The following is a 24,230-nucleotide window of genomic DNA, read 5'->3' on the forward strand; positions in this document are numbered from 1 at the left end:
GAGTAGGTTTAGATGGGATATTGGGAAAGAATTGTTCCCTGTGAGGGTGGGCAGGCCCTGGCACAGGTTGGGCAGAGAAGCTGTGGCTGCCCCTGGATCCCTGAAAGTGTCCAAGGCCAGGCTGGACAGGGCTTGGAGCAACCTGGGCTGGTGGAAGGTGTCCCTGCCCATGGCAGGGGGTGGGATGAAATGAGCTTTAAGGTCCCTTCCAACCCAAACCATTCCATGATTCTGTGAATAGGAGAATATGGAAAAGGTGTAGCCAGGCTCTTCTTGCAGAGGATGAGGCAAGAGGCAACCAAAACAGATTGCAGTGAGGAAAATTCCAGTGAGATACAAGGCAGGGAGAGAGGGGAATTTGCCCATGATCATGGTCAAACACTGGAACAGAGGCCAGGAGGGGAAGAGGTATCTGTGTCTTCAGCGATGCTCAGTTCAACTGGGCCCAGCTGGAGCAACTTGCTATGGTTGGCCCTGCTCTGAGCAGGGACTGGAGCACAGATACCTCCAGCAGTCCCTTCTAACACAAATTACCCACCATCCTGAAGCACTCTGTTCTTGGGAAGACCAAAAAACAAAAAAAGAGATGCAAGTTTATTTTCCAAGGATTTAATTTCAATTTCTACAGTGGTGTCAGTGCCACCCCAGGCAGTGTCGTGCTCCCAGATGTGGTGGTGCATTAAAGCCTGGCTGTTACGTGGCAGGAATTGGTTTACTTTGCCACTAATTTAAATTTCTGAAGGTGCTCTATCCAAACTGACACCCTTACAAATGAAATCTCTAAAGCAAGTGCAAATCATGCACCTGGCTTTGTACAGGACCTGTATGTGGGGATCGCGTTGCTGTGAATGAAAATGAGATCCTAGAGCACTAACAAGATTGGGCTTTGCATTTCCACATACACTTAATAGTATTAAATTTGGCTTTCATTCCTCCCATTTATCAACTTATAAATAGAAATCATTAGAAACAAAACCAGCAGACGTGGATGCTTTGGTCGAGCTTCAGTATTGAGGCTTTATTTAGAAAATACGCAGAGGGATTAATTTTGTAGCCCAGAATTAAAAATTAAATTTGCTCTGAAAGAAGCAATTAATGAATGCACTACAGTGGAATCTGGAGCATCTCTGATTTGCTGTTAGCTAATTGCTGGATGTTTTAGTCACTCCAGCAGTTTTATTTCTAGTCGAGACGATCTTTGGCATCTGTTTTGAATTGTTAATAGGGAAATAATGCATTTTTAATAACTGCAGCTATCGCAGTAATCCCTGGCTTGCTCGTTTTGCAATGTTCAAAATAGAAATAATACAAATTATCTTGCATTCTCCTATTACAAGAAAAATCCAGGGAAGCCTCAACATACTTCCAGCTAGATATTTGTCTGGGTTCCAGTTAGCCCATATGCCTCCTCTGCTTGCTCTTTTTCGGTTATTTTTGCTTGGAAATTAAAAAAATAGACCAGTAATGGCTATTTTGGCTTCTTTGACTCCTTTTCCCTCCCAGAGCAGAGGCTTAAAAACAACGTCCTCTAGTTTGAGGCTGCAAATTCCATGAGCTGCTCTGGATTTGCTGGGGATCATTTGAATGCAGGTTTTGCATCTGGTGTGAAGGGCAAAGGTAAGGAAATGGTGGAACACCTTGGAGAGGCTTCCAGAAGTAGAAATCCGTGTAGTTCTGTACTTCAGCTGCTTGATCCAGCCTTCATTATCATCTCAGTGGCCTCACAGCTGGAATCTGAGCAAAGCAAAGCCCAGAGATTTAATGGCATCCAGAGAACAGGAATTTAATCACCTCTGCTTGTTGTTGGAAGGACAGTCTGTTCCCAGCATTTTCTAAACACATCTCCTATGGCTTTAGACTGAGAGTAGGTTTAGAATGGATATGAAGAAGAAATCCTTCCCTGTGAGGGTGGGCAGGCCCTGGCACAGGTTGCCCAGAGAAGCTGTGGCTGCCCCTGGATCCCTGGAAGTGTCCAAGGCCAGGTTGGACGGGGCTTGGAGCACCCTGGGCTGGTGGAAGGTGTCCCTGCCCATGGCAGGGGTGGCACTGGATGGGCTTTAAGGTCCCTTCCAGCCCAAACCATTCTGTGGTTCAAGACACATCTTTAAACAACCTTCAGTCAGAGCTTGAGCCCATCTGGGCAGGTGGGAAGTCCCTCATCCCAATAACACCCCCTCTGTGTCACCTCAGCCTTCCAGTTCCTCAGCTGGTCCCACCCTCCTGAGGGTGCAGGGCTCATTTACCATCGCAGGACAGTTCAGCCCACCCGTGGAGATGGTCCCTACTCTGCTGAAATTGGGGGGATGAGGTTTTTGGTGTGATTGGGTTGGGTTTTCAACCCTAATGCTGCTGTAGCTGTTGGGTGTTGAGGAACCCTCACAGCAAGATTTCATGAGGAAAGTGCCCGTGCTTGGGGATATACAGTCACTGCTGTCTGCACTCCGTGGATGGATATGGAATAGGTGATAAATGCAACTCCAACTGTGGACAGATTTGCTTACCACTGGTGTCTGAGCATCTTTTCATCTCATGTGTTTATTTCCACTGTGATTACCTTGTTCTGATTTGCATGAAATGTTGGCTGTCACTCATTCCTTTCTCCATCTGCTTTGCCTTCCACCCTTCTAATCTCAGATTAGACGCCCTTATCATGTCCAAAGACCATTTTTTAAAATCGTGAAGCTAGAGATTTTTTCTTTTCTTTTTTTTTTTCTTTCCCCCAGTGATACCTGTGAAAACAAAAAGATAATGCAAAGGATCTTATAGTACCAAAGAAATCCCATCATTTTCTTGCAGTCTCTGCCTGCTTAATGTTTAATCAGCACCTCTGGGAGGTAAAACCGTCATTCTGAAAATACTGTACTTGTGTGAAATTTTAAGGTGGGATCTTTGTTTCACCAGGTAATGTTGGTTTACATGCAACAAACCACTGTATGGACGATGAGAGAAGGGCTGATTGTGCTATTTCTTTTTTTGTATGATGGCCTGGTGGGCACTGGAGCTGTTTTGCCACCAGAACTGGTTAACAGAGAGGCTTGTCCTCCCAGGATCCCAAGCTGACAGATGTTTCTACCTTGCATTAGAGTAGTTTGGGGTTTTTAAGTCTCCCCAAGAGCACACTGGGAATTCTTGCACACCAGGCACGGCCAGGGAAAACCGGGAGGACTTTTTTCTTAGATTCCTGGAATGAAAAATTCCGCCTTACAGATAAATGTGGTACTTTGAAACCCTCGGTTTATTTTTTTTTTTTTTCCCTGATGAGCACTGGACCCTTCCCCAGCCTTAGACACAGAGGAAACACTTCATGTGTCCTTCAGAGAAGCATCTGCAGAGACATCCCCCCCCACTCCCAGGTCCTGTGGGAGCTTCCCAGTGATTAGTCACAGGTGAAGCTGTAGCTGCACTTCAAAAGCCTTTGTACTATTGACATAAATATTTATTGACGTTCTCTGCCAAAAAAGCGTTGAATAGGAATCTAATTTCTAAGTGAATGGCAACTGCCTTGCTGTGTAACTCAGCACATTTGAGCCCTCGAGCCTCTCTTTAGAATATACAGATTTAAAAGCTCGACAAGATTTCTTTTTCAAGCTGAGCAAAAGGAGAGAGAGCAGCAATGCTCATACCAGCAGCACAGAGAGGCAAAATACAGATGGACAGAGCAAAGCAGAGCCAAACTGTGCCCAAATCCCACCCCAAGTCAGTGTGAGGTTCAGCTGATTATATAAGACATCTGTGCTCACGCCCTATGGCAAAGGAAAGCTGGCATAATTATAGGAATACTTGTAATTTTCCACTTGATGCCTACGTGATGTAGGGATGTACAAACAGGGAATTGTGTCCCCTGCACAACAAGGGCTTTGAGCACAATCAGGAGCTGCCAGAATAGCATGAAACTTACTACTTGGGGTTTTTTGGTTTTTTTGGATTTTCTTGTGTTTCTTCCTTCATTGTGTTCCTTTCCATCCTCCTCCTTCAGCTTGTTCTTTGGTTTAAAGGAAACGGCCCCTCGTGGTTGTTCTGGTACAAGAAGTGGCCTCGCTGCAGCCTCCTGCCAAGCCAGCATCCCTCCCTCCACCTGCCATAAAGCACTTTCTCGCATTACAGATGTAGGTATTCCAAACTGCCCCTCCTGCTGCGGTCACCATTCATGACGCTGGCAACTCCTCTCGGAGACAGAGCTCTCCCTTCTGCCCGACAAGAGGGTGGGGGGAGGAGCGAGGTGCAGCCATTAAATCGGTGTTTCTGTGTGGAAATCACTCCCAGAAGGGGGATGTTCCGCGCTTCCAGTGGAACGTGGGCAGTGAAAATAACCTGTGGGAAGTTTGAAGCGTGTTAAAAATAAAGGAGCCGTGGCCACTGCAGGCTGAGTATGCCTGTGGCTGCTTAATGTAAGCCTTCATAGGGGAAAACCAGAAATTGCCCTTTCAACCCGGCTTTTGACCCAGAGTTTAACTCTGAAGAGCTGACCAGGCTCGTTGGGCTGTTCTTCCCTGTGCTGGAGGTCCTGTCTCAGATGGAAATGGTTAATTGGGTGGTACCTACAGGCAAGCGATGGTGTTTGTGGATTTAAAAACGAAACCGAGAAAAATCTCAAAAATCCTTATTTTCCTAATTTCCCTGTGATTCTGTTCCTCTGTCTCTCTCTTCTCTCTTGCCCCCCCCTCTCCCTTGGCAGGGAAGATAATGTTCTGCACCAGTTCTGCTGTCCACCTTCGGGGTCTAGTAGCCCATCCTCAAGATAACAGCGATGCTGCTGAGTGTGCAGGCAGTGCTCCACCTGTACAGCCCATCTCTCCTCTCCTCTGTACTGGTGTGGATGGACTGACTGGCACTTGCATGGATGCCATAGGATTCTGTCCTGTCACTCTGGGTAATGCAGAAGGCACGGGTTGTGCCCTCAGTGATCTCCTGGCCATGCCTTTCTACAGCTCTTCCTCCTGTCCAGTGCTGAAAACACACTCCAGCTGTAAACACACACCGTTTATTTTGAACCAAAATAAACAGTTCCACAAGTCTGGCAGTGCACTGTGAGTTTTGTTGTTGTGTGGTGTGAAGGGCAGGGACTGAGGGCATCCCTTCCCCCCGAATGCTGAGGATGTGGGGTGGGAGGGCAGCTGTTCTGGGGGTCTGTATTGGGCTGTTTGAACAGGTTATTTCAAGGTTGGGCAAACACCACCTGGTGACATCTTAGGGATGTTACCATACAGAGATTAACCCTTCTCTCTGTGCCCTGTGACTGTTCTGAGGAAGCAGTACATCGGTGTTGCAGCAGGTGCTCTCACCCTGAGCTCTGATTCTTTTGCCTGTGTTTGTGCAAGTCTTGTATCGAGCATCAGCAGAGCCCAAGATCAGCACTGCTCAGGAACTTCTGGTGTGTCTAATCAATGACAATACTGTTCTCAAAGCTCTACACAGGGTTGGCATTGAAGGAATGAACTTGGAATTGGGCAAGACTGTGACTGGATAAATGAGAGCCTGGCCGTGGGTGGCCAAGTTCCCACTGCCCAAAAGGCACTGGGTTGATTTACATCTTTCCAGACACATCCCGTGGCTCTAAAACAACGGGAGGATTTCTGCTGGTTGGATCTTCCAAACTGAAACAGTCCAAGAGAACAGTTTCTGTGCAATGGCGTTTCCTACCCTGAGGATTGCAAGAAAGAAAGGCTGGGAGGGGGGAAGAGGCTCTGAAATCTTTGTGGCTGAGTTCAAATATTGCTCCACACTGTCTGGAGCTCGTGGAAAGGCAGAGGTGGCTTGATGTAGGGTGAAAAAAAGGTATTTATTTGTAGCTGTGGCTTTGAGGACTGGATAAAAGGAGAATCATCAGGATCAAGGAGGGAAGAACTGTGAAGGCAGCTTGAGGCTCACTCTCATTCTGTACTTTCTTCCCCCCAGAGGGATCCATATAAAAACAGAAATACAGGTTATTTGCTTTTTGTGTTCAATTTGATCTGCTGTCTTTATCCTTCCTGTGAAATGTTTTCTTGTGCTCGCCTTGGCTGTGACTGTGCAGTGCCCCAGCCCTGGGAAGGGTTTGCTTGCAGAGGGATAATCTGCCTTCATGATTTTGCAGGTTTCTCTACACCCTTTATGCTCACTGCAGACTGCAAACACTGTGTGGCTGCTGCTGTTCTTTGGCATTGAATAGTCCTTAGTTTCATGTGTATTTTGATCAATTTTTTATTACAACGCACCTGAAGAACTTCCATTCCCACTGTAAAATTTTAAAATAATGTAAAAAATTGTGTAGTGACTTACTGGAGCTGATTGTATCCCTGGAAGTGAACTGATGTTTACTAAGCAGGGTAACCACCGAAATGGCTGAATGTTTCTCACAATTTGGGCCTTTATAATTCAGAGTTTCTCCGAGTTGCTTCCCAAAAACAGAAACAGTAGGAGTTGGTGATATTTTGACTTGCTTATCTCCTCCCAGATATAAACAGTGATTAACTCTCTCTCCTCGGTGAACTGAACTGTGGAGCACTATAATTATTCCCTTCCAGAGGGGAAGATTTGCCCAATCTTTCAATAACTATGTATTATCTATGTGTGTGAAGGGAAACAAAGAAGCAGGACTGCTATTTAACCGTGCAGATTAACCCCCCAGCTCCGGGTGCCAGCCCTTTTTCCCTCCAAGAGACAGCACTTGATTATCCTAAATGTGGCTGCAGTTAATGATGTGTCTCAGGAGAAAATGAAGTCAAAGCCTGACCAGTGTTATTGGCTCTTACAGGACACTACCAGGGGGTGTTTTCCATCCAGTGGTTTTCCAATTAAGGGTAAATAGTGTCATTAGGAGTTGCTGGCATTTGAAACACTTTGAGTTTGTAGCCAGAGTATCATTAAATTGTGGCATTTACTCTTGGTGGAGCGCAGAGAGAAGCTGACCTTCTCTGAGGCGCTGCAAGTCAGAAATGCAGAAGTAAACGTTTTCCCGTTTAAATAAATGATGTCTGGCTAAATAAAACATGCTGTGAATCTCAGGGTTTAGCAGTGGAGCCTGGTAGGGGCTCTCTTAGTTAACCAGAGTTAGGAGTAATGACCTAAATGCTGCTTGTTGTTATAAAACAGAGAGAGGCACCAGCAGAAAAATCCCCTTTTTCTTCTGATTCCTCAGTGAATCTGCACTGTTTTTGTGAAAAGGGAAGACTATCTTACTGTGCTTTCTGGTATGGAAGGCGAAGTAGAAATAAATGCCTTTTTACCACTTTTACAGACCCATTTCCTTCTTCCATGAACCCCAAGGACTGAAGAAAAGCTGCTGCTTTGGGGGGGTTCAGTTGGGGAATTTCTCCTTTGGCACCTTTTGGCACTTGCAGCATTTAGGATCAGGCTGTTCTGGTTTTCTTCTGCAACGTGGAGTTCTCCTTTGCAAACACGCTCAGCTCTTAACGTGGTTTGGCCTAAAATGGGTGGATGAGGGTTCAGTTTTGCTGTTATTTTCTGCACGTTTTATTTCCTCTCTGTAACTCATTGTGGGGATTTATTGAAACAGCTCAGAGCAGTGAGTGTGGACACTTGGGGCTGGAATGGGATGGGGTTTTATGCACCACTAGATGGAGAAAACAACAACAAAAACAACAAAAAACCCCCACCACCAAACCCACAAACAAACAAACAAAACCCTCCAAACCCAAAACAAACAAACCAACCACAAAAAAACAAACACAAAAAACCACACCCACAAACCAATTCCACTATGACAAATTAAGAGATTCACCTCCCAAAGTGGACTTTTAAGTAGCTGAAACAAAGCATTATGTGATGTGAGGAGAAGGAATAACTCCCTGAAAACTGCAGAAGGGTGTAAATCTCAAGCATGAATGCAGTAAAGGTTTTGAGATGTTTCCTTAGACAAGCCACCAGCCGGGTGATGGAATTTTAAAAGGACTGCCACCATTCCAAGCAACTCAAGATTCATAACCAGTTTGAATTATAGAACGATTTGTGGCTGAGGAAGCTCCTTCCAGAAGCAGGTGCCTGGGGATGGCAGTGCATTTGAGGTCATTGGCATGAGGTGGGGACTTGGCTGCTCACAAGTCACTGCCTGAAAAGGCTGAGACCCCTCTGGAACCCCCCACCCACAGCCTTGCCACGGGGACATTCACCTGGTGGAATATTCACTTGCCAAACTGACCATTGCCAAGTGCAGCACTGAGTCTGTTTTCACCTCAAATACCGAAATGGAGCAGGGACTGGCGGAAAATGCAACTCCAAAAATATATATACCCTTGTTCATATATTCTTGTGATCTTGGCGTGGTGGCAGGACTGCGTGTTGGAGTTGCTGGGGTTTTGCAGGAATTGGCTGTTTCCTGGCGTGGATGCTAGAGGGAGCTCCAATGCTGCCTGAACCGAGGCTTTCCCGGGAAATCCTCACATCCATGGCCTGGTTCAGTCCAGGAAAGTGCAGTTGCGCTTTTGCTGGATGTACTTTTGCACTCCGTGGACACTGGAGCTGGGATATGTGGAGATATATGCCAGCATCCCCTACAGTCAGCGGTGTTCCTGTGGTTTATAATTATTATCCTAAATGTTTTTTTGGAAATGTTATCATTATTACCTGTCTGCCTGTGCAGTTTGCTCTGCCTGCACCTTTCTGGAGCTGGAATGCTCAAGGTGTCCCAGGGAAGGTGTGTAGGGTTTAACAATCCATGAAATCCACGTGGGGTGTTTGTTTTACATCCCTCTGCCTGATGGGTATCTAGGAAGGAGTATGAGAACAAGACAAAGGTACAGCAACACCTCTCCCAGGCTCCAGCAGGTTTTGACAAGGAGCTGATCCATCAGTGATGTGTAGTAGGTTTTCAAATAAAGAAATTGATAATTACTATTTTTGAAAGGCATGAAACTGTGATTCCATGAATTTCAATACTTCTGGATAGATGTTTCTGCTGTCAAAGCAGCAGAAATTCTAGATTTACTGTTCTACCTGTGCTGAAGTAATTTATAATAGTTGAGTGTCTCACACCTGTGTTTACAAGGTGTTTGGTTTCTGATCCTGTTCTCCCATTTCTCATTATAGTGGGCATGGTGGGAATTCAGTCAAAGGTTGGACTTGGTGATCTGGAAGGTCTTTTTGTTCTGTAAAGATTCTGTGCTTCAGGTGGGTTTCCCATTTTCTGAGGACTCCACAAACTGCTGCTCAGGGCAGGGTGGGACCTGTCAGGAGCTGAATCATCAGCACAGCCAGAGCCTGAACAGCAGTGGGGGGGTTATCCCCCTTCCCTCCCCTGCTGCGCTGGGAAGGACCCTCTGCCCTCCTGGCAAAGGGAAAGGGGCTCTGGGTGAGGGCAGAGTCACCCCAGTGTGCTCGTAGGGTCTAGTGACTCACTGGGATCTGGGTCACTCGCTGTGGTGGGTGACAAAAATGGAGAGATAAAGACAGACAGAACTTCACTGAGCCCATCCACGAGGAGAAACGTCATTAATGAGTTCAGGGAGAGTTCTTCTGGCTGTGTCTGGATCCAGTCCAGCCTCCTGCTCTCAGCTACTGGCTGACCTTTGGTGACTCAGCCCTGCTGCCCCATCCAGCTCCCTCCCTGTGACCCGGACAGGGCCAGCCACTGACCCTGCAGGAAGACCTTGGGGACCTTCTTGGGGATGGGAGGGACTCATCAGAGCAAGTTATGCGGGTTTTTAGCAACAGAACCTTACAGGGTCAGGAGGAAGGGGGAACTGTGCAGATACCAAAAGGAAATACAGAACCACTGAATGGTTTGGGGTTGAAGGGACCTTAAAAATCATCCAGTTCCATCCCCTAGTTCCAACCTCAGTTCCACCCTCCACTAGACCAGGTTGCTCCAGTCCCAATCAGACGTGTTTTGATTTCCACAGTAAGTGCATAGCAAACATGGGGTCCTCATTAAAGCCTCTCTGACACAGAGATGCTAATCCAGGGGGAATTTCAAAGCCCCTGATGGGTATGGCCCCTCCTTTGTGCCCAGCCAGCAACTTCATCTGCCATTTATGGCCACCTGGGTCATTTCTGTAAAATACAGGTGTTGCTCTTTTCCCTTTAGAGTTGGGGGATGAGATCTGAGAAAATTTGAAAATACTTAGCTGTATTTGCTAAACAAGCCTGGGAAGCTGGAAGTTCAGATAACCAAAGGCCACTTCTTTGATTTGTGTTTACTTTCCATATTCAAGCAAAAATTTGCACACAGTATAATGAAAAAGATGTCCCTTTCTAATTTCTGGTGTTTCAGGCAAGTCCTTTTTGTTCCATACCCATTCAGATATTTTGCTTTCTTTTTTTTTCTATGCTATTTGTATGCTCTTTGGCCTTTAGTGATCTTTGGCTGATGCATTCCTAGAACAAATACCTAAAATCAACCCAGTTTATGACCCATTAATGTAAGCATTTTTTTTCCCTAAAGAAATTGTGTCACGTTTCATTCAGCTCCGAATTTCCCCCCCCCCCCCCAAGCCAATCACTGGAGCATTGCACACCTGAAAATGAGATGATAGTCTTGAAATCCATCTTGCTCCCTTCAATTAAATTCATCTTTACGGAGAATTCAATTAGTTGTAATTGCTATTTTGTGACAAGATTTTGCCAGGAGGCTGGTGTAGTCAGATAATTAATCTCCATCAGGAAATGTTACTTAAATAGTTTCCCTTTGTCACCCTACAAGCAGAGTTATTAATCAGGTGACGTGTCTGACACGGGGGAGCTCCTGGGTGGAGCAGATGTTTCTGACAAACAAGTTTGTTTGCTGTGGGTCACGGGGTGTCTGATTAAAGCCATTCTGCTTTGTTCTTTGTTTAGTGGGGCAGCTCTCAGCTGTGCCCACCACTGTCAGCTGCCCCCTGGAAGCCACCGGAGTTGCTGCTGAGGTGCTCTCCAGGACGTGCCTTCTGCTTTTAACCAGGCTTTATTAGTGAAGGATCTTCTAAAATTGTCTTTCTTCTTGATTTGGGGCAGCTCAGTGAAAATATATCCATAGTGGATTGCAAGGGAGACGTGGGCAGTGCTTGGTTGGGTTAGTTCAGTGCTTCAAGGCGTGAAGATGAGCAGTGCTGAGGCAAGGAAAGAGCATTGCTTTGGAAAGTAAAACAGAAAACAACTGAGTAATAGGAACTGTCAGCTCATTTGATGTCTTCCATCAAAGACTTAAGGATGATCAAAGAGATAAGAGGGGAGGCAAAGGTTTAGGTGTGTAGTGGAGCAGCAGGAAGCCCGTCACCTCGTTGCAGATGAGGCCAAATGAAGGCTGAGCTTTGCTTTCCTGTTCCATCAGCCATTCGTCTCAGCCACAGCACTCAGTCCACCTCACCTGCAGAAAGCTCAGCCAGGAGGAGGAGAATTTGGGAGGCAGTTTTTGTTAATATATCCATGTAAGACCTCCATGCTTTATCTGTCAAAACTGGAGTGGTAGAATTTGGGGCTGTGGAGGCTCAAAGTGGGAATGAAGTGGTGCCTCCTCCAGCCAGATGGGCAAGTTCCTGCCTGGTGTTTGTTCAGTCTGATTCTCTGGTGTGGAAGAGTTAAATGGTGAAATGGTCTTTGGGTAAAATTAAAGAAGGGGAAGACTAATTCAAAGCTTACTTTGACATTTTCCTTCCATGTTCTTTTTGTTTTGAGGGCTTTTCCAAACAATTTCAGCATTGTGTATGTATACATGTATGCACACACATACAGCAATGTCCAGGTAGGATTGACCTCCAAACACATCCAGCTGCATCCAGAGGGCAGCCAGGACCTTTGGCCCTCTCAAATGCTTCTGGGACTGCATATTCTGATTTCTGGGGTCTCACTGAAGCTGTACCGGTTCCTATGTGCACAAAGGCACTCTGGACTGTTCTGCTGTAGATACTGTCTGGAGCTGAGGGTGAATATGGGCAGCACTTGTGAACTCTGAAGTTATGCAAAGCATGTGGTCATCTTCTTGTGGTTTCAACTACTCTTAGTATGAAAAGGCAGGAGAGTGGAAATTATTATTACAGTAAACAGATAAAAATAAACTGCCAGTTAGCTGAAAAATCCTGTTTCCTTTCTGTTGAGGAGGTTCTGTGCAGTTCCCCATCCTGCTCTCAGCACACACACCACTAACCCCCTGTTTTGTCAGAGCTGCTGATGTAGCTCCAGTTGGGTTTGTTTTTGGATCCTGTGCTAGTTTGCTAATAGCATGTTATTTAACTCAGGTTTGTAAGCCTTTGCTCCCAGAAAACAATGATGCTTTTAAAAAATCTAACCCTGGTTTCAGTCGGTAGGTTTGAGCCCACAGAGCAGTGGGATCACTGAAACATTGACTGTGCATGTGTGGTGATAAAAGGGTGGTTTTCTGTGTTTAAAAGAAGCATCATAACCTCTGACAGACTGGATACAGTGCACTAGAATTTAAATCATTGAATCAGCTTATCCAAAATATCTGTCATTTTTTCTTTTCAGAAATGATGGGATTAAGGTAATGGATGCAGCTTGACTGAATAACAGGGGAACAGCATATGGATTGTAGGTCCTTGAATCCACTTAACAGCATGTGCAATTCTGTACATTTCCTGGGAAACAAAAGGGTGATGCTCATTGATCCATGGTATCCTGTAATCTGCCACTTCTGTGAAATGCTGGGTGATGACAGAAAAACACCCCCAACACGCAGGGAAATAGCCATTGATTGCAAGGGGATGTATTGAAGCAGGCTGAGAGTCAGATGGATTCTGAAATCGTAATGCTGATGGTTCTGGAGAGCTACAGGAATGAATGGCTTTGTCATGGTACGTGATAAATGGGCTCGTGGCAGTGCAGCCTGGGGCTCCTGCTGCCCCTGGGTCTGTGCAGGGGAGTCAGGCTCCTCTTCCAGAATCAGGCTCCTGCTCCAGCCCCTGGATCTGTGCAGAGGAATCAGGCTCCTGCTCCAGCCCCTGGTTTCCCTGGGTGCACTCTCAGGATGCAGATTGCAGCATATGGAAATGCATGGGATGATCTCAGCACTCGCTGGGGATGTAAGGGCTGCTGATGGGAAGGTGAGAAGCAAACCCTGAGCCTGTTAACCAACAGGAAAAGTGAAGTGAAGGCTGTCCCTGAGCCCCTCCTGAGGAGCAGCCTGTGCCAGCAGGTCTGTCGGCTGGGAGCTGTCAGAATGTTCTTACTTACACGTGCAGCAGCTACACCCAACAGAAACAGTCCCAGTTTTAAACTATGAAGTCACAGTCTCTGCTTTTAGACTGCAGTGTTTTGTGTGTGCTCATTTTCACACTCAGCCTGATGAGGATTTTATTTTCCACATCATCACTTGCACAGAGCTGCTGCCAGTTGGTCTGGGAGGACAGTGGTGACACCGGAGCTTGCAAAAGGACACACAATATTCAAACATGTTTTAAATTACTCATCTCTTTGAGGTTTACTCAACAGCCCTTGTTTGCTGTTATTTTTCAGTCAGGTGATCTCCAATGCCATGCAAGAATCCTTGGAGAACTGGGATCTGTGTGGTTCCTGGGTGGATACTGGTACAGGGGCTTGTTCAGAGTGTTCTGTCTGTGCTGAGGCTGCTGGGCTGGGAGGGAGGTGATTGATTTTGCTCCCACTGTGGGGGAGCAGTCACTCAGAAGGCAGCAGTTGGCCTAACTGGGTTACAGTAAGTGCTTAACTCACAGTAATCAAGGAACTTTACCCATAATGTGAATGTGTTTTCAGATTTATGTCTCTCATAACCATCACTTTCTTTGCAGATGATACACAAATCAAAGAGGGAAAGGCCAGGGACACAAAAGAGAACTTTTAGGGGAGACTAACTTTGTCCAGCCATGTTGTTGAACAAGACATTTTCAAACACTTCTGTTCTCAGATTACATTAGCAGGCTGGACCTTGGCCTCACAGGGGATTAAACATGGATCTGGAAGCTTTAATGTCTCCAAACTGAGTTATATACAATTGGCTGCTGCTCTCACATCGGGCTTTCTCTTCCTTCTTTGGAAAACCTCAATTCCCACATCGCATGTACGGCTTGGTTTTGTTTTCATGGTTCTAAACTTGAGCTGCAAACAGGAGTGAAGCTTGTTAATAAACATCTGATCTTTGTGCAACTCTGGGAATAAGTGTAATTTAAATGATGGGCTTTACTTCCAACAAAGCCAAAACCACATCACTGCAATGTTTGAATATGAAATCGGTTCCTCTGGTGAGATAGCACCTTGAAAAACAACGCTGATAATTAATTCTAAACTGCTTGTTGTCACAGGGGTGGGACCCTGATAAAGCTAATTTTTCTCTGAGTTCAGGGCTGGGGGACTGGCAGCTCCTTTGGAAAACCCAGCAGAAGGCTGGACAAGGCAGACACAGTGGGTGAGAAGTCTATGACACAGCAGTGAAATTTTGGACAGCAAGGCCATTAACCTTTAGGTGTTACTGCTGAAGACAATCAAGTTGGTGGCAGGTTTTTAAAATTAATTTTTCTAGTAACATTTTCAGAGAAATTAGATAATTTCTTGAAAAAGGAACTTCTCCAAGTCCCCGTGTTGTTACTCCTGCAGGCTGCTCTAGGAATGCAGGCCCTAACTTTGCAAGCACAAACTGGGTTTTATTTAATGTAATTCTGCTGTCTCTTCACAGGAATTCAATTTTATTTTTGCACAGTTTTCTGAAACTCATGAAGCCAGCTGAGCTTGCCAGCCTGGCTATTTCCTCCTGGCTTTTAGGATCGTGTTGGGCTGGCTTTGTTTCCTAGACATTGCTTTTCTTGGAGGTTTAAAATCTCTTTGAGATACTGGGAGTATGTTTTGATTTAGAAAGAATGTTGTAAAAAGGAGTGTTTGGGCACTCTTCTGTGTTAGCAACCTGGGAACAGGAGCTGTGTTCTGAGGACAGGAAACCTGAGTTTCCCATCTTGGAGCTGGTTTCCATCCCCAACAGTGGGATCTAGAGCATTCCCAGCATTGGGAATGCAAGTCATTCAAGCCCCAAGCAAGGAAAGCTTTTTATTTCCAAGAGCAGCATTAAACACACGTTTAAGTACTTTCTTGTCTAAATGGTTCTCTAAAATATTTGGAACAAAATGTGCGAGAAGAGGAAATCAGAAGCGGGAATTTCCTTGGTGTCCTCTGAGCTCCTTCCCTGTGAAGCTGCCTTTTCCTCCCGTAGGTGAGCAGTGCCAGTGCTGTCCAGCAGAGCTTTTAAATTGTCTATCCCAAAGAAAGGCTTAATCTGAACTGAGTTTCCAGGGTTTCTTCCAGTGACTGGTATCCAGTGAGGGATGTTTCAGTGTGTCCTACTTCCCCCCACGATCCTGCAGAACCCTCTGGAGTTGGGCTGCTCTACTTTTAGAGACAGGTTTTGTGAATTGGATGTGTGTGAGTGGAGCTGCCAGAGGCACTGCAGCTTTGCTGGGAGCTCCTGCCTCTGCCTCACAGCTGGTGCAGGATGGCAGTGCCAGTCCCAGGGAACGGAGCTGCTGCACGGCCGGGACTCGGTGGGCACAGAGGGTGGGAATTCGGGGCGTGCCAGCCCGGCTCCTGGCCTGGCAGTGTCCCCTGGCAGCGTCCCGTGGGAGCAGGAGAAAGGAATGATGTGCTGCTGCCCTGCCTTTGGGGCCTGAGGATGCGTTGATTGCGCTAATTAATGCAGGGCACGGCTGATAAACGGTGCTGCAGACATCACAGCAGGGCCCCCAGCCATATATCCATCAGATTCCTCCTGCTTTCTGGGAGGAGACCAATCTCTTCCTTAGTTCCTGGTCCATGATATTGAAATGGGAATTTCCCACAGCTTGTTTCCTCAGGGCCATTTGTTTGGGAGATCAGGACTGTGTGACAGAACTGGCAGTCACTGAGTTCCTTCTGGGGTCTTTCGGGAATGTGGCCCCCCTGATGGCTTGGCAGATCTCTGCCAAGGGATATGAAGGGATGATTTTCTTTCATGGCCAGTGTAATGGCTGGAATATCATCTCCAGTTTGGTTTCTGAGGGAGGGGGTTGAGTATGATCCTTCTGTCACCTTCTTTTTGCCTGTTGGGATTAGAAGCTCTGGGCTTACCCACCAAATGGAGCACTGAGACAGATCCAAAGTCAGACCATCCTCAAGCAAGGGTAAATATTTCCATTTAGTGAAGGTGCACTTTATAATACAAGGAAATAATTTGGTCCTCTTTTGTATGTGAGCACATGGAGTATCACAGCATCAACCTGCACTGAACAGGTTTCCCTTTCTTCCTTGTGCTGCCAGTTCGTGGGAAGAAACTGTGCCAAGCAGCAATTATTCACTGAGCAATACCCAGCACAGAGTTATAAATATTTAATCTATTATTCTGCATTCCTTCCCTCAGTCTGAGAAAGATGCAGTGCCATGCTGCTGCTCTCACCAGAGGTCTGACAGAGCTCAGAATTGCCTTCTTCCTCCACACACACACTCTGAGTTGCTGTTTGCAGACAGAATATCTTTATACTTTGATGCTCCAAGTGAATTTCACTTCTTAGCCAAAAGATGATATATTTAAGCAGTCTTTATTTGGGATCAAGCTGGGGGTTTGCTTCAACTGCAATTATTTCATCTGTCACCACTGCGCGTTTTCACGCCAGAAGAATATCTTGGCTTTTCTCGACGTGGATATTTTTCTGGCTGCTTGCACGATGTCTGCATGTGCTGTGTGGTTATTTGTAGCCCCTGCCAGCAGCAGATAGGTAGTGCTGGGCTCTTCTCTGTCCTCTGCTTCACAGCTAATGAAGCTGTTGCAGCCATCTGCCCTGATGGGAATGGACTGTTCCTGCCCCAGCTTAGCATTATTCACTCCAGTTGAGCCTGGAGGGCTGGAAGCTGCCCAGGGGACCCTGAGGAAGGGAGGCAGCTGTACTGACCCATCACAGTGGGGGGACTCTCACAGGATTACCCACTCAGCCCAATAAGAACCTCCATATAACTTTGCCCTCCATCAAGGGTTAACAAAGGTTTATAGTGTGGACACGATGCTGGACTAGAAAATTACTTTTCCTGTTTATCCTTCTCAGCAAGAACATAGTTCAGTGTGGTTCTGTTACACTGGAGCTTGCTGCAGTCACACTGACATCTTCCAAATGTCTCAATGATTCACACTGTCACTGCTCCCCACTGAGGGACAGAGTAGTTTAAGGTCTGTCTGTCTCCCAGATCAATAGCACTGCTCGTGTGTTATCACAGCTAAGCAAAGCACCATTTGAGACTGTCAGCTCACAGTATTCACTCCCTACCCCTTCTGTGCCCATACAATATAGGGAGATCCATCTTAGACCCTTCCCAAAACAATCTTCAACTATGCTGATTTTTTAATCTTTTCCTTCATCACAAAAAAGCAAAATAAACCACAACTTTGTATCATTGCTCAAGGTCCCAAGAGCTAATTGTGCCTTTCACTTGAACCCGCTAAAACATTGTGGAATCAGATTTTTTTAGATACCCTGCTGCTGGGAATCCTGTACCCTTGGGTTTGCTCACCACGTAGTGCCAATACCAGGAGTTAGAGCCCGTGGCCTTGTTTTGTGCTTCAGGGCAGAACTCCTGCCTAGAACTGTGGTTATTCTTTTGTTTATGAGTACCTAAAGCCTGCTGAACAAGCCATCAACTGTCTGAATTTTAGACCAACGATCTCTTGGTAATATTTGTATTTTGTCCTGCAGCAGGTTGTGATTCCTGTGTGACAGATGGACATGGCAGCTCCAGGCGAGCTCATCCAGGACTTGCCTGCACCCATACTTTGTCTAATCCTTTTAGCCTTGAAAGCAGTTGTTATCACCACCAATTACACACACATTCTCCAAGTTTCATGCTGCCCACATTAGCAGTAAATAATCCCACTGGGTGTAGCCCTGTGTGCTCAGTTCAGTTCCAGTTCATGCCACGATTCCTCTAAAACGTCAGGAATTCACAGGACCAAGAGATGTCACTCGACTGACTCCTCAGTCAAACTGGGACACGTTTCCTCAACTCCTCACCTAGAAGGGCCTTGCAAACTCCATGGAAACAAACTGGAGGCACAAAACAGCTCCCAGGGTGGTTTAGAGCATTCCCTGCTAATACAGAACAGTTGTGCAGTTTGTGTGCTCTGTGGTCGTGCTCTGTCTGAGCTCGTTTTCACTCAAAGCCTCGGGCATAGTTCCACACTTCAGAGTACTTCGGGGTTTTCTTAGTATCTTTATTAATACCAGTGGAAATGGTACACATACAGACAAGTCTATTTTATTTTAATAGTATCTTTTTAATAGCTTTATCATTAGCTAGTGTATGTATTTTTTTTCTGGGCTACAAATGTCCTGAGTCAGTGCCCATTAGCAATAAACAGGATTGTCAGATCCTGCTCGTTTTCTTGAGAAAACTTTCTTTAATGCAGTATTTTATTCTCCTGTCCAGCTAATTTGTTAAAAAGCAAAGCAAAACAAATAAAGCTTGTTTTGAAGTAGCTTAAAAGAGATATATTTTCATTCTTCCTGACATTTGTGAAGTGGCTCTGTGTACAATGAGATGTTTTGTTTGCTGTAGCTTAACGACATTGTGTTCAGAATCTGGGTTATTTTTATGTTTTAAATTAACTTTCCAACTTTCAGCAATTTGGAACGAAACCAAAAGATCTAAATGGGACTTCAGCTGGAAAGAAAGAAGGGGAGTGATTATGTGATTACACTAAAATAATTCTGTAAATTCAATAAAAGCAAACTGATTTTCTGTACCCCAAATCCAGATCTTTCAGTACATTTTAAACTTGATTTCTCCTGGGTGTTTTTCTTGGCCACTGAACTTTGGTTGGCATGTTGTCAGACCCCTCCTGAGGTTTTCCACAGTGCCAGGGCGAGTCTGTGGGTGGGTGGCCAGGTAAAAAGGCTGGGCTAGAGCCTTTCTGGGTGTCCTGATTTCCATCTTTCTCCCCAGTGGTCTGTGTGGGGAGCTCATCCAGGGGTTTCTCCTGTGGCTTTCCCTGTTTTTGACAGTGTTTCCATATCTGATCTTCGTGTAAGAAAACCAGTTCTAAGCCTTTCTCCGTGGGGCTGCTTTGATTCAATCCTTGGATGGACCATCCAGCAAGAGTTGGACTGGATGACCCTTGTGGGTCCCTTCCAGCTCAGAACATTCTGTGAAATCAGTTCTTCATTCCTGTATTTGATGGAAGAAATTGTGCAAGGATGGGAAGTTTGGACTGTAAGATGCTCCACCATCTGCCTCTGTCCTCCTGGATGGGCTCCCTGGCCCCTGGGGACACAGCCAAAGCTGCAGTGGGGTCTCTCCCTCCCTCAGCCCCCCCATGGGTGCCCACCACGGGCAGCAGATGAACTCTTGGAGCCCTTCCACGCCCCTGGTGCCCATGGGACTCTGTGGGCATGCTGGCAGCTGTGGTGGCTCTGTGCTGCCAGCCCCCAAATCGATTAAATCTGTGGCTTTCCTGTGGTTTGGGCTCCTCATCTGCAGTTACCAAGGACACAAACAGTCACCAATCACACTTTGAACCGCTTTCAGCAGCAGCAGGGAAGTTTCTAGAAAACTGTTTTGGTAGAAATAACCTTTCAGCTGTGCCTCAGCATGGACAGCCCCAAAATTGCACCAGGGGAGGTTAGATTGGCTATTAGGAAAAACTTCCTTTGCTGGAAGGGTTGGCAAGCCCTGGAAAAGGCTGCTCAGGGAAGTGGTGGAATCACCATCCATGGAAATACTCAGAAAACGTGTGGATGTGGTGCTGGGGGCCGTGGGTTAGTGGTGGACCAGGCAGTGTCACACTGATGGTTGGACTGGATGATCTTGGAGGTCTTTGCCAACCTTGACGATTCGGTGATTTACGACGGGTATTTTTGCTGTGGGGACTGTGCTGTTCCCTGTGTTTTTAAACAGATTTATGCCTCTCCTGACTGCAGGGTTTGGGTGCTGGGGACACCCTGGGGGTCTGCATTCAGAAGAAAAACTAAGGATTTTTAATGAAGCTGTAATCCTGCTCCTCGGGCCTGGCTGAGAAGTCCCCGAGGTCACCACGTGCTCAGTGTCAGTCGCACCCCAATCAAGGTTGTGCGGGGTGGAGGCTAATTACTGCTCATTAGCATCTCTAATTTATGCACAGCCCATCATCCCTGCACAGACAGGGCGTCTGAGAAATATTTATTTATAGTAGGAAGGGCCAAACTGTGAAGATTTTTTTAAAACCTGTGTTTAAAGCAAGACAAAAAGTCCCACAGAGCGAGCCAGGCTGGCACTTCCACAGCACACTGTGTTAAGCAGGAAACTTAATTATAAGTAAATTAGGCTTCCCCTTTTCAGTTGTTAAACCAACAAGCAGCCACAAAACGACATATGTGAGCCACCCCCTCAAACTTCAGCGCTATTCACAAATCCTGAACTGTGCAAGCAAACAAATTACAGGGTGTAATAAGCTCCCAAAAGCTATTTTGAAGCTTAAGTGCTCTAGTTAAAAGCTATTTGGACAATATGGTTTGTTTCCACTCCTGTACAGCTGATTCTTGCTGTGTTTGTGGCCTCCTCCCTTCACACCACCCTGTTTATTTTGGTAAACATATTGGTAATCTTGGGACTAACAGTAAAGATTTGCCATTGATTTATGAATAGCCACTGTAAATATAATTAATGCAATTCCTATGTGAATGTTATGAACCTCCACAGCCCATATATGTTTCTGGCTATATGAGCAGAGGTTGATCTATGGCTGCTGGTGTAAGGGTTGTTCATTATAAATGAATCAAGTGCAAGTAACCATTCAAAAGATTTTTCTAACATGATGGTGGTTTTCATGATGAGGCTTTGGCTAATGTTTTATTACAGCTTGAGGAAAAACTGGCTTTACCCTAAAAATGTAATTTTCTATTATGTGTATAATAAAGCTGAAGTCATGCTCAACGAGAGCAGGTCTAATTAGTAACACCAGGCACATTAAAACATTGCTGCTCAATCAGCTTACTCGGAGCACTTACTCAGGACTTACAGCATCTTAACTGAACTTTCTGGTGCAATAATTCCTCAGGACAACTCTGTCCTTGCCTTTTTGGGTAGAGAACACAAAGCCACAGAACGTGAGGATGGCTGTAGATAAATGAGGAGATGTGATGCCCAGTGTGAGCAGAGCCAGCAAGAGAGGAGGGTTGAACTGCAGGAGGTTCTGGCAGAAGAATTTTGCCCAGTGTTCCCCTTTCCATGCTATTTTTGCTTAGTGGATCGACTGAGGATGAAAGCAGTGAGGCTGGGAACATGTCCTTGGAAGCTGCACAGAGCTGCTCTCCCATGACCATGGTTTGGGTTACGGGCACTGTCCTGTCCTGCTGCTGCTCTGCCTTTTGGCACCAGCATATCCTGAGCTCCTGCACCTCCACACGTGAATGGAGCTGGGATTTCCCTGCCAAGTGCACACAGAAAGGAGGAGACAGGTTCTGCAAAAGCTCAGTATAATGGTGCTCACAGCAGGACTCGTGTCAGCCATTGACAGAACAAAGCACTGTCACTCCTGTAGCACATGCAGAGGAGTAGAGTGCTTTGGAATATTGAAAACTGATCGTCTTGTGACTTACTCAGGGAAATGGTTCTCTAATTCCCCTCTCTCTAGTCTAGGAAAGGGCTGCTGGGTTTGTTGCTTGTGAATTTTTTGGTTTTACACTCAGGTTTAATGGCATGCTAAGTATTCTGAAAAAAGGAGGAGGAAAATGTAAAGTCATTGAGCACTTGATGTTTAAGCTGTTTTTGAATAGTTTATACTTTTAATTTAGTTAATGCTTTAATACTAAGGACATAGTATTTTTGAATAGTTTATACTTGTAATTTAGTTTATGCTTTAATACTTTATAATTTTATTCTTTTGCTGTCATCTCAGGACTTCGTTGGAAACAGGAAGCAGCGTCTCAACTGATCCTCTCAGGTACTGTAGTAATAACACAAGTCAGTTTTAGGTTTGAAGTAACAGAAATTACCTTCATTCTGTACCAGGTGTAGATCACAGAACTTTATCTTGTGCCAACAAAGGCATTGGGTTTTTCCAAGAGTGGAGAACTTGCTCTTTTCCGGGATTTCCGACTTGAAATTCGGTTCTGCCTTCAGAGATTGTGTTTGCTCTCAGAGCTGCACGAAGGGGAGGGAGGGAAGGTGCAGATTTTTATAACCTTTCTGCTGAGCACCCCTGCCCTGTCCTGGCAGCTCTGCATGAACAGCCCTGACTGGGAGGTGTCGTGGCTGGTTTCTGCTGCTCAGCATTCTGATAAAAGCACATGTATAAACTTCAGAGAGCACTGTCACAGGAGTCACTGCAGCAACTGGGATTTCACTTTGATCGCTCAATTTAGAAAGAAACGCTTAGCCCTGTTAACACTGCATATCAGATGGGTTCTTGCATCTTTCATTCTCCTCCTTGCACGTTGAGCAGTGCATCAAAGGCACAGACTGCCTTTGATTAAGCTGGGGCAGAGTCCTTCCCTCTCAAATTGACAGTTGTTTTGGTACCAGTCTTCCTCTGGAGATGTTACGGGTTGAGGATGTGACTTTTTCCCACATTATGTCATTTTAACCTTGCTTGAACAAAACAGTGGGAACTGCTCTGTTTAACCTTATTCAAATTAAAGGCCGCCCACAATTCATCTTCCATTCTTTTGCAGTGTAAAATCTTCTGAAAGTAAAGCATATGCCCTATTACCATTTCCTAAGCACCCACCCCCTGTGTGGGGATATTCTCTTTGTCCTCAGCACAGCCAACACTGCACAACATTCTGTGTTTTGGGCAGTATTTTTGTTCCCATCTCCCAGTGTGACCAGAACACTGTGGCTTTGTCTGGGAGGACAATGCAGGGAACAATCCCAACCTCTCCCTGCCCTGCTTGTGTGCAAAATAATTTTAGGAAGATCATCGTGTATCTGGTGTGTGATGTACCAGGTATTGCTGCCACCTTTATTCCAGGCTGGCTGAATCTGTGTGGAAAAAGATTTCCTTACAATGTTTTTTCTTCCACTGTTTTGTTTTTTTTTTTCCCCCCCATGAGAGAATATTAGAGAGGAAGATGGGGAAGAATTTTAACATTTGCTGGGAAAAGGAGAAGGGAATATTCTTTGAATAGTTTAGACTGCCGTGAGTGTAAAAATAAGTTTCAAAGTCTTTAATTAAAAAATTAAACGATTTTCTGAAGTTTAAAAAGTCCAGAGTAAAGCAGTCATAAAGGAGACATAAAGAAATTTTCATATTATAAGAGCTAAACCTATGGGTTTTTCTTAGTGTTAAATAGTTATCGAGGAAAATGTGACATGTAGTCGACTTCAGTAGGTCAAATAAGCCTGTTCTGGAGCTGTAATTATATGGAGCTCAGGCTAATATTTTCCAGTAAAATGAGAGATAATAGAATTCTTCCTGCTAGTGAATGTTCTCATAACCTGCTGAGCAAATTGGCCTTTGAATGATCCATAAAATGGGATGCACCAATTAATATGGACCCACCCAGTGTCCTGTCAAGCCATTAAGTATTTCCTAGTCAGGCTACTCTTCATTTTGCTCACAAAGTTCCTGTCCCCATCAACAAGGTAAGTTTGCCCTCAAAGAACCACTCTCCAAGTTCTCAGTGCTGGAAAGAGTGAGGGTTAACATGAAAAATTTGCTTATGTCCATTATAAAGAAGAAAGTATGTAAAAATTGGCATATTTTACAGATGTATATTTTGGTTGGCACAATTTCTTCCATAGCCTGTGCAGTATTTACTCTGGGTATTTTGAGTTGGCCTCTGTCAGCTTTCAGCTGGCATCTGAAAATATTTTGTTTCCTAATATCTAAATCTTGATGTTGGCTTTCTGGAGTGCTGGATTACCAGCCCTGTTTCAAATTATGTGGATATTTAAATGTTTGAGCTTTGCAGATATTTGTGGCGGGTTTGTCATCTTCTGTAACAAATTGATCAACCAGTGGCTAAGTTCAGAGAACAGATGTGCAGAAAGGAAAATCAGCATGAAGAGAACAGCAAACTTCTTGCTATTCTACTCCATGGATACTTTGGCACCTTAGAGGCTTTAATAACCAAAAATAAAGGACAGTATCAGATGATGATTAATATTATCTGTGGGGAAGTGCATAAATCGGAGAGATGTTTGAAGCCAAATAACTTTGTTTTGAGTTACTGGAGCGTTTCTAGGCAGCAGAGCTTCCCTTCAAGTAAACATTGGAGATGAGAGGACTTGGTTTGTTGTCCCTGACTGTCTGGGTGTCCCCACCACCCCTGGATGTCCCTGTGGGGCAGCAGAGCCCGAGCTGAGCTCGGTATGAATACGGCTCTTCCCTCCTTCCCGATGGGGAAGGGATGTTTGCTGGGGGG

The 24,230-nt window shown here is 45.4% G+C and overlaps 1 protein-coding gene across 7 annotated transcripts in view; it reads left to right on the forward strand.

The window, feature by feature from the left end:
• The window catches only part of IQSEC1 (IQ motif and Sec7 domain 1), a 316,957-nt gene that overhangs the window by 149,009 nt on the left and 143,718 nt on the right, over positions 1 to 24,230 (forward strand). For 5 of the 7 annotated variants that reach the window (XM_027892538.1, XM_027892539.1, XM_027892549.1 and 2 more), the window contains one exon: positions 21,761 to 21,805. The exons of the other annotated variants lie outside the window; for them this stretch is intronic. In XM_027892538.1, the coding sequence (XP_027748339.1) occupies positions 21,761 to 21,805 (45 nt within the window). The remainder of the gene's footprint in view (positions 1 to 21,760; positions 21,806 to 24,230) is intronic. 7 annotated transcript variants of the gene reach the window in all.

The sequence above is a fragment of the Empidonax traillii genome, unplaced genomic scaffold (genome assembly GCF_003031625.1).
Source record: "Empidonax traillii isolate 1590-97213 ecotype Southwest subspecies unplaced genomic scaffold, ASM303162v1 scaffold356:size572493, whole genome shotgun sequence".
In the NCBI taxonomy this organism is placed as follows: domain Eukaryota; kingdom Metazoa; phylum Chordata; class Aves; order Passeriformes; family Tyrannidae; genus Empidonax; species Empidonax traillii.